This window comes from Anguilla anguilla, chromosome 8, assembly GCF_013347855.1.
Source record: "Anguilla anguilla isolate fAngAng1 chromosome 8, fAngAng1.pri, whole genome shotgun sequence".
NCBI lineage: Eukaryota > Metazoa > Chordata > Actinopteri > Anguilliformes > Anguillidae > Anguilla > Anguilla anguilla.
Window position 1 is genome coordinate 31056287 of NC_049208.1, and position 13631 is coordinate 31069917.

At 51.6% G+C, this 13631-nt stretch overlaps 1 protein-coding gene across 3 annotated transcripts in view; it reads right to left on the reverse strand.

The window, feature by feature from the left end:
• trioa (trio Rho guanine nucleotide exchange factor a) overlaps nucleotides 1-13631 on the reverse strand; it is a 129334-nt gene that overhangs the window by 62610 nt on the left and 53093 nt on the right. For all 3 annotated transcript variants that reach the window (XM_035427916.1, XM_035427917.1, XM_035427918.1), the window contains exons 3-7: nucleotides 9405-9479; nucleotides 7225-7339; nucleotides 5244-5436; nucleotides 2938-3453; nucleotides 2282-2404 (exon numbers count right to left, since the gene is read on the reverse strand). In XM_035427916.1, the coding sequence (XP_035283807.1) occupies nucleotides 2282-2404; nucleotides 2938-3453; nucleotides 5244-5436; nucleotides 7225-7339; nucleotides 9405-9479 (1022 nt within the window). The remainder of the gene's footprint in view (nucleotides 1-2281; nucleotides 2405-2937; nucleotides 3454-5243; nucleotides 5437-7224; nucleotides 7340-9404; nucleotides 9480-13631) is intronic.

The window sequence follows — 13631 nt, forward strand, 5'->3', positions numbered from 1 at the left end:
CCGCACACCCACACAGTACCAGCACACACCACGAGAGCCGTTTTTACAGCCAGAGAACATACTACATGTATGTGTGCGGGGGTCGTCAGCACTGACCAGCTCCCTTTTAAATGAACAGGTTGACAAAATGGGGCTACATTTCTTTCAGAAGAGTTCACCAAACACAAACATAATTCCCCGTCTCTCGCAGTTACAGTAGCTTGGACCGACACAACCGCTATATAACTGGTATCTACAATAATGTGGTTCGATGTAATCAGTATTTCCGCAAAATTACACGTGAAAATGTTCATCGGTTCTTCTTTTCTTCGATTCGTCTCTGAACCTCACTTGAAACCCAAGCTCGGTAAACAAGCACGACCACACTGGTGGCTGATTGCCACTCGGGGCAAAACAGGAGACGATCAATATTTCACCTTCCGGCTAAATGGGAACCTTAACATGCAGCCAGATCTGACAGACAGGCTGAGGGCAACACTGCACAGAGGAAATATGGACTGGTTATGTTTGTCACACATTGGAAAATGAGGGGATTTCAGAATTTTGAGTTCCAGAGCACAGGGGAATCACAAACACCATAACATAACCATGACGGAGGAAAACAAACCCGACAGGAAGTAGGCAAATGAAGATTTTGGTCACACACTCCATTACGCACTTAAGCAATCATTTAGGAATCGATATGGTAGGTATTAAGGAGATTTCCTGTACTTAAGTATTACCGTAAGCTTTGAAATGAAGTGCGCTGACATCCCCTCCAAACAATCCCACTGACGTCCAAAATGAGCAGTGAATCACTGCTGCACAGTACTTCAGTACACCTGTAGGTGGCACACAGCCAAATATCCCCCTTGGGCAGCTGAGCATGTTCTTTGGCAACAAAACATCAGTATTTTCTTTTCTCTGTCAGACTGCCTCCAGTGCTTGGCAAGCTAGTCCTGACAGGACAGGACCTCACACACACTATCGTGCACACACACTCCCACCCACTTATTATTTAAAAAATAAAAAAGTTAAAACCTGACACGCTCGACAGGCCTCGTGGGAGCTCTGCTGTGAGCAACGTCCTGTCGACAGACAGGAAGCTGAGCTACGTCCCTCAAGGAAAGGCTCAACCAGCCGCAGCCTGTTTACCTGCTCCCCCCTCGCCCCCCCCCCCGAATCCCATCCACCCGCAGTCCTCCCGCCAAACCCGCCCGCTGCCAGTGTGGTCCGTCCAGGGGCCACCGCCGGGCTCCCTGTTTACCGTCAGGAGGCAAAAAGTGTGGAGAAGGAGAACCTGCGAGAGGAGGGTGACGCCTGTGCAGAGAGGTCAAAGTTCAGCACACGCTCGAGTCAGAACGTGTGAGGAAACACAATCCATGTCTACTGTTACTGGCGCATAAATCTTTCTGTGGGGCTTCAGGTCTCTGAGACTCTGTTCTGACCTGTTGGAGACGAGCTGCTTTGGAAGAGCCCTCTCTCACCCAACTCTCCGGCCCACCTGACTTATTAAAGTGAGCCTGCGCTTATTAAAAACGGAAGAGAGAGGAGAGGCGTTCAAATGAGCCCTTTAAGGGCGCTGGCCGACCTCCCTTCTGTTGCTGCTTAATAAGAATGTGATTACACCCGTTAGGCTCGGGAAGGAGGGAAATCATTCAAGCCCCATTTTAGGTGCAGAACGGATGGGCGACTGTGCTGCCACTGGACGGCCCCCAGACGAGTCCACAAAGAGGGGAGGGAGGGGAGGGGCAGCCCAGAGCCCCGCTAATTACGTCTGTATTACGCCAGGCCCAGTTCCCCTGTCCTTGGTCACAGGGTCACAAAGCAAGGGGGGGGGGGGGGGGGGGGGGGATGGAATACAACATGGAAGCCAAAGGGATCGCGAGTGGGGGTGGGGGGGGGGGGGGTAATCACTGTCCACCAAGACACAATCCTCGTCTTGCTTTCAACCACCTCCTCAAACCACTACCACATACGAGATACAAGGTTTCTTCCGTTTTTCGACATTTTCTTTCGCTTTAACCGCTATTTTGAGCCCAGACTCAAAAATGAGTAATATGCTGTAGAATTTGGCAGACCCACCCATTGCAACCCTTGCCCAAAATTCAATAAGAAATCCTCATTCACGTTCCTCAATACTGAAATACCAAGAGCATTCCAGCTTCCTGTTCCCAAAGATCTCATTTCCTTCCTCTACCTTATCAGCCTGGGAGGCACCTGAAGGCGTAAGAAATGTGAAGTGGAATGTGTGAGAGAGTGAGTAACTGGAGCACTACGTGCAGCCCGGCCTCGCTCTTACCATGCAGTTCATAGCGAAGTGATTGTGTTGGGTCTGGAGCTCCATGGCGTGGGGGTGGTTGGTTCCGATCTCGGTGTACCCTGCTAGGAACAGGCCTTTGTTGTGCATGATCCAGTCAAACATCTGCGGAGAGAAGCAGAAATCCATGGGTTAGTGTGTGTGTGTGTGTTGGGGGGGGGGGGGGTAATAGGAGTTGAAATCACACCTGAAAAAACCAAGTAAGGACAGAATAACATGACACGGAACATTTAATACAATTCTGTATTAAATACTGACATGGTGTTCCAGAGAAATGTCAACACCAGCTCACAGATTTTTTTTCCAGAGATATTCAACAATGCCAACTTTGTGGCCATAGTTTCGAAATTCATAATTTACTATGAGAAACCACCAAGGTTTTTTTTTTTTTTTTTTTTGGCTTTTCTTTCATAGATTAAAGGCAGAAAACCAACCAGATTTTTAGTTTAGTTCTTGCATAGAGAACCGTTTTGTTTTAAAAGCAAGGTGAGTACCACCAATACGGAATGCTGTCTGTCTGGTGACAGAACATCATAAAACATTACGGCCAACCAATCAAGCCTCATCTTCCAAGACCCACGCTAACCGCACGGCTGAACTAAAGACCCGGGGAACGAGGCTCGGGGAACGGGCCGCACCTTCTCGGCGTCCTGCTCGAAGAGCCGCAGCTGGAAGCACTGGTCCAGCTGCAGCTTGCGCACGTGCCACATCTGGTGCAGGTGCTGGCGGGTGGAGTGCAGCTTGTCCAGCAGCGCCGACACCTTGGGCACCAGGCTCTGCGTGTCGGCGTTGGGCGTGGAGGCGGCGTTGCGGTTGGAGTAGCCCTCGCTGCTCTGGATGCGCTGCAGGAGCTTCTGGCCCTCGGCGTCCAGCTCCTCGATGGGCGCCTTGATCACCTTCTTCTTCAGGCCCGAGTGCTCGTCGATCATGCGCCGCGCCCCGTCCAGGTCCTGCGGGAAGTCCTTGCGCCCCAGCAGCTCCTGCATCTCCTCCAGGCGCGCCAGCATGTGCGAGGCGTTGCTGGTGAAGTCCTCGAAGGCCACCCGGATCTCGATCCACTCCTCGTGGTTGTAGTCCAGGCTGCCGTCGAAGTCCGGCGTCAGCTGGGACGGGTCCACCACCTTGGAGAGGCCCTCAAGCGACACCATGGTTGTCTGTTTAGGGGGGAGAGAGGGGGGTGGGGGGGTGGGGGGGTGCGTGTTAAGGGTGGAGAAGAAGGCGGCGGGGGGGCATTGGGGGGGTTAATGACATCACATGATAGCGGTAACCGTCCCCGACCTCACGCGATACGGGAAGGGACGCCGGAGTTACTATAAATGGCCGCCCGACTGGGGACGCTATACTTAGCCTAAATCAAATTACAGCGGAGCGGACGCAGGCGGGCCGGGGGCTAGCGTTTCACCGTGCGACGGGGAGAGACAAAAACAGCCACGGGGTTCGGGGAGGAGTCGCCGCCGGGCGTTAGCATCGATCCGGCTCCGTCTCTGACTTCACGAGGGCGCGTGTAACGAACGCTCAAACTCCGCCCCAGAAAAGCAGAAGTGCAGACGCTAACGCTACTCATCCAGGAGTCACGGCGCGCGTCGTTTGAAAAGGCGCAACGCATCTGAGCGATGACTCATCTTCCCGGTGACATACGCCGTGAGAAGAAAGCGGCAGAAGTGTGTGGCGGCTGAGGGGAAAGGGGGCGATGGGTATTATAACTCATAACCGCGAGCGTTTAATGACACGCGCATCGCTCCTGCCAATTATTCTAAATACAATTGAAGATGATTTGGGTTCGCAAAATGATACGACCATTTTTCTGTGCTGATTTACATTAATGTAATTCCACCGTGAGTCAATAAATCTGCCTTTATTTTGGATGGAAACACCAAACGCACTCCTCTACTGTTAGCTGGGCTGGGGGGTCTTTTAGGCTACCACTCTTATCGGATGTGCACAGAAATGTCACCAACGCAGTCCCACTGTTTCATTAGAGGTGTGTGTGTTTGTGTGTGTGTCATTGGACATAAAATCCATCAAAGTGCCAATGTAGACAGTGATATTTAATTACTGCTGTGTTCTATACAGTTTATTTGCATTTTATCAATGCATTGGTTTCCAAACTTGGTCCAGGGGACCCACTGTGTATGTTGGTTCTCATATAAACATTACTGTGCACTATGAAGAATAAAAGTTCCATATTCACATTCCAGAACATTCAGTCAGTGAGATCTGCAAATGAAGGCTTTCATTCTCTGAGGTGCACTACATGATTCCTGTAGAAAGTGATAAACTTTAATTGATTCACCAATAGACTGGCAGGTGCAATCAGCTGGCTCCTAATTTCTGAAAGTGTGGACAGCTACTGGACAGATACTGACAGAAAACCTTCTGCCGAAAATAGAGTTAAAACCAACAGCCAGACCTGCATTATGTTAAATTATGAAAATATATGGCAGAACTTAGACACATTTTCAACAACCTTAACTGCTCAATAAATTGGTTGTGACAAAAACCAGCTTACATAATGGGTCCCCAGGAATGACTTCAGGAGCCACTGCATTAATGCATTTGTAATGTCATACTGTTTATTCCAGAAGCCGCTACACGAACAGAAATTGAATATATTGGAAAAAATTGTGAAATAATACATAGCATGAAGATATTTTCACAAACCTCCACCATGCTACAGTGAATGAACCCCTTCTGGTTTTCAAGCAAAAGCACAGTAAAATCACAGATTCAGTCCCATTTCCAAATCTTAAGGTGCATGAATCTAATATTTTAAAATAAATATGTACTTCGACAGGAGCAAGTTCAATGCAACTGGCCTGGTCTCAAGTCAGTACCGTACAATTTAATGTCTGTACGGAAAACAAAAACATTATGTACACGATACGTCTGCACTCCAATGCTGTCAGTGTCACAGATACGGGTGGGGGGGGTTAGGGGGACTCACCTCAAACTCAAACTTTGAGCTGCCGAAATTGGTCCTCTGCTTCTGCCAGAAGTTGTCGGGCTTGATGATGAGGGCGACGTGTATGCAGCAGGGGAAGGACTCCTGCAGGATCTTCAGCAGGGGCTTGATGGAGTCCCACTTGGACCCGCGCATGTCCACGATGACGGTGAAGCCGTGCTTGCACACATCCTCGCTGCAGCGGGGAGAGAACAGAGCGCGCGGGTCAAAGGGGCGCGGGCGCGAGCGTCCCCCTCCCCCCAGCCCCCCAAACCCCCCCGCCCCAATTACGCGCTTCACAGAGGCGCCGGGGCATAAATCTCACTACCGAACCCACAGACAAGGCAATGCATCAGGCTGAGCGCCGCGGCTGCTTTCTCTGTCAACCTGAGGAAACAAACGGAGCGCTCCTGAGTTGCTTACCCAAACCGGCCATGCTTGTGCCTTCTGCATTAAAAACCATCGCTGTTGAAGCTCCACGTGAGATTTGAGGCTTCCAGGCAGTGCCTGCTCTCCCCAGCAGGAGGCGCCGCTGATCTCACACCCACAATGGCCTGCTGCCCCTTGCAGTGAAAAGCGCTCTCTGTCGGCTACGCCTGTCTAACGCTCTGTCCCTGACGCTGAGAGCAGTCCACCTCCCTGCAGTCCACCTCCCTGCTGTCCACCTCCCTGCACTCCACCTCCCTGCTGTCCACCTCCCTGCAGTCCACCTCCCTGCTGTCCACCTCCCTGCCGTGTGACCCGGCCGGGACACGAGAGAACAGGCGTACGGACGGATGGACTGACTGACTGACGGACGGACGAACAGACGCAGGCCGGGGTGGAGCCGAGAACGGCGCTTCTCCTCAAACGGCGTGGAGCTGAGCCCTAGCAGCGCGCCTGCCTGCGTGCAACTGCTGTACTTTGTTTTGCAGTACGGCGCTCTCCCTCCCTCCCTCCCTCCCTCCCTCTCTCTCCCTCTCTCTCCCTCCCTCCCTTTCTCTCTCTCCCTCCCTCCCTCTCTCTCCCTCCCTCCCTTTCTCTCTTCCTCTCTCTCCAGTGCAGAGGACGCTGTGCCTGCGCGTGTGTGTGTGTGTGTGTGTGAGAGAGAGAGAGAGAGAGAGGGGAAGGGCTCTTGGCAGGAGTGGAGCTGCGGCAGGTTTTCGGGGCTGGCCCACACTGCTGCCTGCCTGCTGGGCGTCATCCCTCCCCTGCATCGCCTGGAGGTCTGCTGGCCCTGGGGCGAGGCTAGCCCACATACTGTACACACAACACACAACGCTGCGCAGAGCAGAGCAGAGCAGCAGCACAGCAGTGAGCAGCACAACACAGCACAGCGCTCAGCAGCACAACAGTGAGCAGCACAACACAGCACAGCGCTCAACAGCACAACAGTGAGCAGCACAACACAGCACAGCGCTCAGCAGCACAACAGTGAGCAGCACAACACAGCACAGCGCTCAACAGCACAACAGTGAGCAGCACAACACAGCACAGCGCTCAGCAGCACAACAGTGAGCAGCACAACACAGCACAGCGCTCAACAGCACAACAGTGAGCAGCACAACACAGCACAGCGCTCAGCAGCACAACAGTGAGCAGCACAACACAGCACAGCGCTCAACAGCACAACAGTGAGCAGCACAACACAGCACAGCGCTCAGCAGCACATAGCAGCTCAGGACCAGGGACCAAGGGCAGCTGCAGGGGAGGCTGCGGGGGGAAGGGGGGGGGGGGATACATCAGTCTCACCCCCACGGGCACGCAGCAGCCAGGGACTGCGTTTAACCGACACTCAGGAGCGACCTATCACAGGCTGTCAGCATCTAACCGCCACTGCTGACCGTCTGTTCCACGGCACACCGCCGTCACATCAGAGAGCTACGGCAAACGAGCGCTCAGGCAGAGCGATGCTCATAAACACGCCGTGCTGGAGCCAGGCGGGGGCGCCGTCGCATTTCCCCCCGGGCGTGACGGAGCGCGTGCAGAGCGTCGCGGCGCGTACCTGGGGATCCCGGCCAGGTAGGCGATGAGCCGGCGAAGGTCCTCCTGGCGTATTCTGTCGTGGTTGCTCCGTGACGGAAATGTCAGCACTGGGCCCCCGCGTCTGTCTCTGCCCCCTGGTGGACAAAAACGGTGGTGAGCCACGCCGCTAACACGGAAATCACACAATTAACCTTGCGCACAACACACAGGGACAGGCTGTTTTAAACGTCACAGCAAAGCACAGACCTGACCCAGCAAAAGCTGTGAAACATATTTGAATTGTGACAGAACATTGTATTAAAAATAACGTTTGTGTTGCGGGTAGGCACGCATTTCCACATTTCCACCCAGAGTGAAGGCTAGGCACTGCACAGTCAGTTCAAGAGCAACCAGAACAAAGGACACTTATGGATGCCCTGGCATGCTTCCAGAATCATCCGTTTCTGGTCTTCTTCGACAGTTGCCAGCTCAAGTTATATAACTGTCAAGAACTACCACCACTTTAAGGTACCCAACAGTGATGAAACCCAACCCAACCCAACCCAACCCAACCCCTGAACCCAACACTGATGAAAAACATATTGCATCAATCTCTTCCTCTCTCTTTCACATATCACCCAGTAGCCTGTAGCCTCATTGGTATTCTTCCTGCTATCACCTTTACACAGGAAGCTTGAGCATGCAGCGTTGCTATGACCACAGTACAGAGAAAAGGCATGACTAAGGCCTGTTTGGTTTCAGTAGCAGTTCAGCCTTTGCCTTCAAACTTAAAGACATTAGCATGAGCAGAGTGCAAGACGAACCTGATCCGGAGCTTCCTGTGACAAACCATTTCCATCGGTCAGGGCTTCAGAGGTCTTCCGTAAAAGAAAAGGGGGAATGTTGTGGATCACAGAGGCCTCTGCCGACGCCCGCGTGGGGGGCAGGACGGGCCCGCGAACCTTCAGGAATGCCTCGGCCAAGCCGGTTCCACTTAGCGGGAAAAACCCGAGAGCCCGCTGGTTTTACTCAGAGGGGCGGAGGACTCCGCAAACTTCATCTCTGGAGGAACTCGGAAAATTTCCTACCCGGGGGACCGAGTGTGCTCTTAGGCTGTGTGTGTGTGTGTGTGTGCCCCCCCCTCCCCCACAGTATGAAAACACAAAGGCCTGAGGGGGCCTCAGGGGCTGACTTCTCAAACACAGAAAGAAGAACAGGCTGGTAGCGCACTATCAGCGCTGTACACACTCAATATCCTGCAGGATCTCTCAATGTGGGGAAAGCGCTGAGCCTCAGTAATGGAGTCTGGGCTTAATGGGATCACCGTCTTATCTACTGGCGAAAAAGGAGGGAAAAAAGAAAAATGTCCGACTCGTTATTATGCATTAGGCTCCTCAAAACCGCCCGGGCAGCTCGCGCTCTCCGCTGGCTCTGCCGCTGCAGTTAAGCGTCCCCGGTGCTTTCTGGGTAATTGCGCGCTGGTGAAACCGTGGGCCGCAGATATGACAGTAGCCCGTCTCCATGGCGACGGCGCGCGAGGAGAGTCCGCGGCTTTCGCAGCTCCTGACGCCCGCGTGACCTTGAGCGTGGCGGCGGGGCTCGAAATTAAACCTCGCGAACGAAAGCGAAGCGCGGAAAAAAACACGGCGTCGCTCGGATCCCCGCGGTCGTGCCCGAGCGCATGACGGTGTCACCGTCTCGTGTTCGGGGAGTAATGGACTCCGAAGTGCTCAACCTTGCTTTCTTTTACGGAGAAAACTATTGACTCAGAAAAGTGAAAGGAAGGGACCGGCGCACACAAGCGAGCCAGCGACCTCTCTCTGCATGTTATTCCTGCTGCTCTTGAGAGCAGGGGGAAGATTCGACCAGAAGAATATATTTTTAAATATTTATTTATTTATTTATTTTAAAAGCTGGAGGTGCCACTCGTGAGACTCGAGTGCTCGCTTGCGCTCGGGCTTGACCGCGAGCGACCTCTCTCCAGTGCGGACGAGTGTTGAAACCGGGGGCAGGTTCCACAAGCACGGGGAAAAAATAAAAAAGAAAAAAGAACTGCTGGTGTTGTGTTATGTTGAGCGCTGGCTTATGCTAGCAGGCCAGCTGCGTGAGGAGGGTCACATGACAGGAGCTTTGAACATCCCCGGGAGAGGCGGTGTAGAGCTGGCCGTCTCGTGTGTGTTCGGGCGGGGGGGGGTGCAGGGGGTGCAGGGGCTGGCTTACCTGATAAGAAGGCCACTTTCTCCTTGAGGATAGGCAACACCTCCATGGCCTTCATCTCCTCATTCCTGCGAAACCCTGGGGGAAGAGAGGCAAGCTGTGTTTACTTCAGTGATCACACGCTTTGGATCACAGCCAAAGAGGACGCGTTCCCAGCTCCTCCGTATCTTCCGTACGACGCGCTGCGCCGTGTTGATCCCGCTAGCTAGATAAAGCGCGATCGATTGGCTTTGTCTCGCTTGAGCGAACCCACGGTCCAACGGGCGTTCTGTCAGGGTTCTTAAGCCGTAAAACGTATTTACATTTTATTTCCTGTGCCATCTTCTCCAAATCTCATGCCCACAAAACAAAGTTACCACTTACCGCAAAGGCCACACAGTAGTGAAAGACAATGAACAAAATCACAAAAGAGGTAGCAGCAGCTGGTAGCTTAGCGGATTGCAAGAAGAAGCTAATGCACCACAAACATAAGGATCCCTGGGCAACTTAAGTTTACCCATGCCCCTAATGCGATTAAAGCCAAACATGTCTTTGCAGTAATAGTAGGCTACAGACATAGCCCAGGCTAGAACCTAAGATACGGTATCTGGGTCGAAGTGTCTGGTCTGCATGCTTGTTCGGTTCCTTTACCGGATGAGCCACTCAGGAGCCTAAATGACAACAGGGTTGGGAACTAACCTACATGACAGCAAAGTCTTTTTCATTACAGATTAATGAAACTGCTCACTCCCATACCCAATTTCTGATAAATTTTTGCAGGGCATGGGTGGGGGGGTTGCTGGTAGGACCATCTTACATATTTTTGCAGTACAGTAAGTGAAAGGAGCTTTTTGTCAGAAAGGAACATGGTATCAGAAGTAAAAAATTGATTCACGACAAATGCCTTTCCGCGAAACAGATCTGAACCCCGGCGTAGTCGCCATTACATATCAGTCCGTACGCACGGAGAGATCAGACTACATCCTATGCCGCTGAAGACGGAAGAGAGTGGGCAGTGATATATCTAGCGCTGGAAGAAGATCTCCGATGGCGTGAGCGTCTGGGACGGGGAGCTCCGACAGCTGCAGGATGGAGTCTAGCGCTCCCTCAGGCCCGACAGGGAACTGCGCACAGTATTCCTCCTCCATCTTTATACCCCACCCGTCACGCAGCCCACCGCAACCCCCAGCACTCCAGCCGCCAAATAAAACCCACGCTGCACCCATTAGCGCGAGTGAGCGAGCGCTAACTCACCTTATACGCTTATTTATGAGCGCGCTACGCAACGAGCACCCAGCTTTCACTTCCTCAGTTCACTGAAAAAAAACAAAAAAAACAAACCCTCCCTCCCCGAGCGACTGAGGGAAAACAACCGTGGTGTGAAAGAGGGCAGCACTTTTCATTTCAACCCCAAATTGCACTGGAAGTACAAGTCAATCAAATTAAACGTCCTGTCAGCTAAGTGCTTTGGAATTTAAAATATGACAAAAAAACTAAGCTAACCATTAATGGAAAAACAAAAAAAAAACTGACCAATATACAACCCACGTCCTTCCGGACTGTGGAGACCGCGGAAGGTTAAAATACCTGGGAACTTGTGAAACAAAAAAGCCTCCTTTTCTAATCAGGAAGTTAGAGATTTAGAGTTAGCCAGCATGTAAAAGGGATCTGCTAAAGCCTTGTGGAAAACATCCTGTCTTGCAACAAGTCAGCGGTGTGCGGTTACTTAAGCGTCAAAAACAAAAACAAACAGCCCAGAAAAGTAAACACTGTGGCAAAGATCCTCCGCAGCAACCACCTCCTTGACCTGCATAACAGCCGTAACTATCGTACTGTGTGTCACCCTCCACCATAGGGGACCCTTCGCACGCCCTCACACACACAGGGTAACATTCTGCCCCCAGGCTGTTGCTGTAGAATACCCAGCGTCAGTAAGGACACATACGTGTTTGAGGGTGTCAATAATGGTTTCCATTGCAGTGCAGCTTCTGAACTCAACACAACCTCCAATCAACAGACCGCCTAACTAATCTGCCAACCCAAACCTAAAAATCTAGATACACTAAAGGGATGAAACTTTTTAATTATTCATTTCTTAAATGAGGAACTGGAATATTTCACATTGTTCCACGCTTCATGGCACATCTGAAGGAAGTTCAAACTGCTTGAGATCTAACATTAATTAGCACAGCGGTGTCATGCAACATGTGGCAGGGAATCAGTGAGCCAGATGAGTTCAGCAAGGCCGCTCCAGAACAATGACTGAGCTTCAGCTTGAAAGTGTGTCACTCCATTCTTCCCACTACCTGTCACCTCTGACTGTACAGCACCAGAAACAATACACAATAGAGCCCTTCATGGTCATGCCAAACAGGAAGAGAGCCAGTTGTGATTACAACTGTCGAAGGAGGAAATGCAGAGAGAGAGAGAACCGTCAATGCAAAGGAATGACTGGCATCTTGGTTTTACAGAATACCTTTTATTTGGCTGTTTCTTCACACACAGATGCAAACGCAGACAGACACAGACAGACAGACACACAAATAGACTGCGGTGAATAGATTGGAGTTCTGAAACAGCAGGCAAAAGTTCCGCCCTGAGAATCCACCTGAGCAACGTCTCAACGCTCCATGGAATCTCACTTATGACAGAACTTGAATTTAAAACGTGTGCCATTACATCTTGTAAGGTTTTCCACGTCAATTGAGTATTCTGTCCCTCAACTCTGGAATGGGTCTGGGGGGTTAACGGTTCTCAGAAGCAGAAGTGCAGCTGGGGGCGGAGCCAGCGCGGCCCGTGTCACGGTGGAGGTGAACCTCGTACGGGAGGCCGCCGCGCACCGACGGGCCTCAGAGAACGGGCCTTTCGAACCGAACCGCGGCTAACCGCGGCTTCCACCCCCGCCGTCACCCGCCAGGCAGAGACCGCTTCGCGCGCGGGGTTCCAGCGACCGACGAGCGCTTCCACGTTCGGCCGACGTTCCCGAGGATAATGAGACTGACACAAAAGACGCGGGTTCCGGCACGGAAACCGAAGCGTGTCATTTCCTCCAGGGACAGAAAAGGGGGGGAAATGAAATGTATTCACGAATCGCAGCCAGCTGTGTCTCAGGTAGAGAGAGCGAGAGTCTCTCTCTCTCTCTCGCACTGCAGCTGCTGTACGAAGCCCTGCGTCCCTCGTGTTCTCTCTCTCTCTCAACTCCTAGCCCAGCGCACATAAATTCCAACACCTGCACCAAACAATTTTAGACCGTCCCTGATTGTACCTAATAAAACCTACTGGATCATTTTGAGTCATGGTCCCCTCAGTAAAGGATGTGATTAATGGCTTCCGCATTAGCTTGGAACTCTTGGAACTTGAAGGCAGATACTTTTATGAAGAAAGTAAAAAATTTACGGCCCCCCCACCCATGTGCTTGGAACGGATATTAATTGGCAATTTTCATAATGCTCTCCCTGCATGGCTCTGTGCAGGAGAGATGAGGTCACTGTCCTGGCTGGATAACAGTCTTCACTGCAGTATTCCACACCAGCAACTGGTGAGGCTAAAGGTGGCAGCCAAGCCTGCCGATATACCTCTCTCCCCTTCTCCTTTCCTTTCTCCTCCCTGCCCCATGCCCTCTCTCTCTCTCTCTCCTGGTCCCTGCTCTCTTCCCCTCTCTCTCTCCCTCATGCTCTCTCTCTCGCTCTTGGTCCCTGCTTTCTGTCTCCCTCGTGCTCTCTCACTCTCTCTCTCTTTCTCTCGCTCTGTCCTTTTTATGGCCATTGTCTGGACGGTGCAGACACTCCCCGCCTCACGCCTCCCTGGTTAATGAGAACTGTCAGGTTCAGAACAACCCCACTGTCCGTTTGTACGCCAACCAATTACTTCACATAGTGGGCCTTTATCAGGCATACTGCACACAATAGGCGGTTGTAGGCCTTGTCCTTTCCTTTAAATAGGTACATGTAAGTTTTGTTATTGTGGATTTCCAGTCAGGCATCATATGAATGCAAAAATAATTGTCCATCATTTAGTCTGTAAGGCACTTCATCGATTATTCTTGCAAGATTATAAAACATATAAACAACACTATTGGCTCTAAGTATGTCAAAATATTATGCATCGATGTTTCAGGCATTTTAAACTCTTTCAAATGAAATCACCAGATGTAAAATAACACAACCTAAAGAAAGTCTGTTGGCAATTTGTAAAGCGTATAAGCAGCATGCAGCAACGCACCGGGTTATTTCCATTTCAAAGAATTACAGA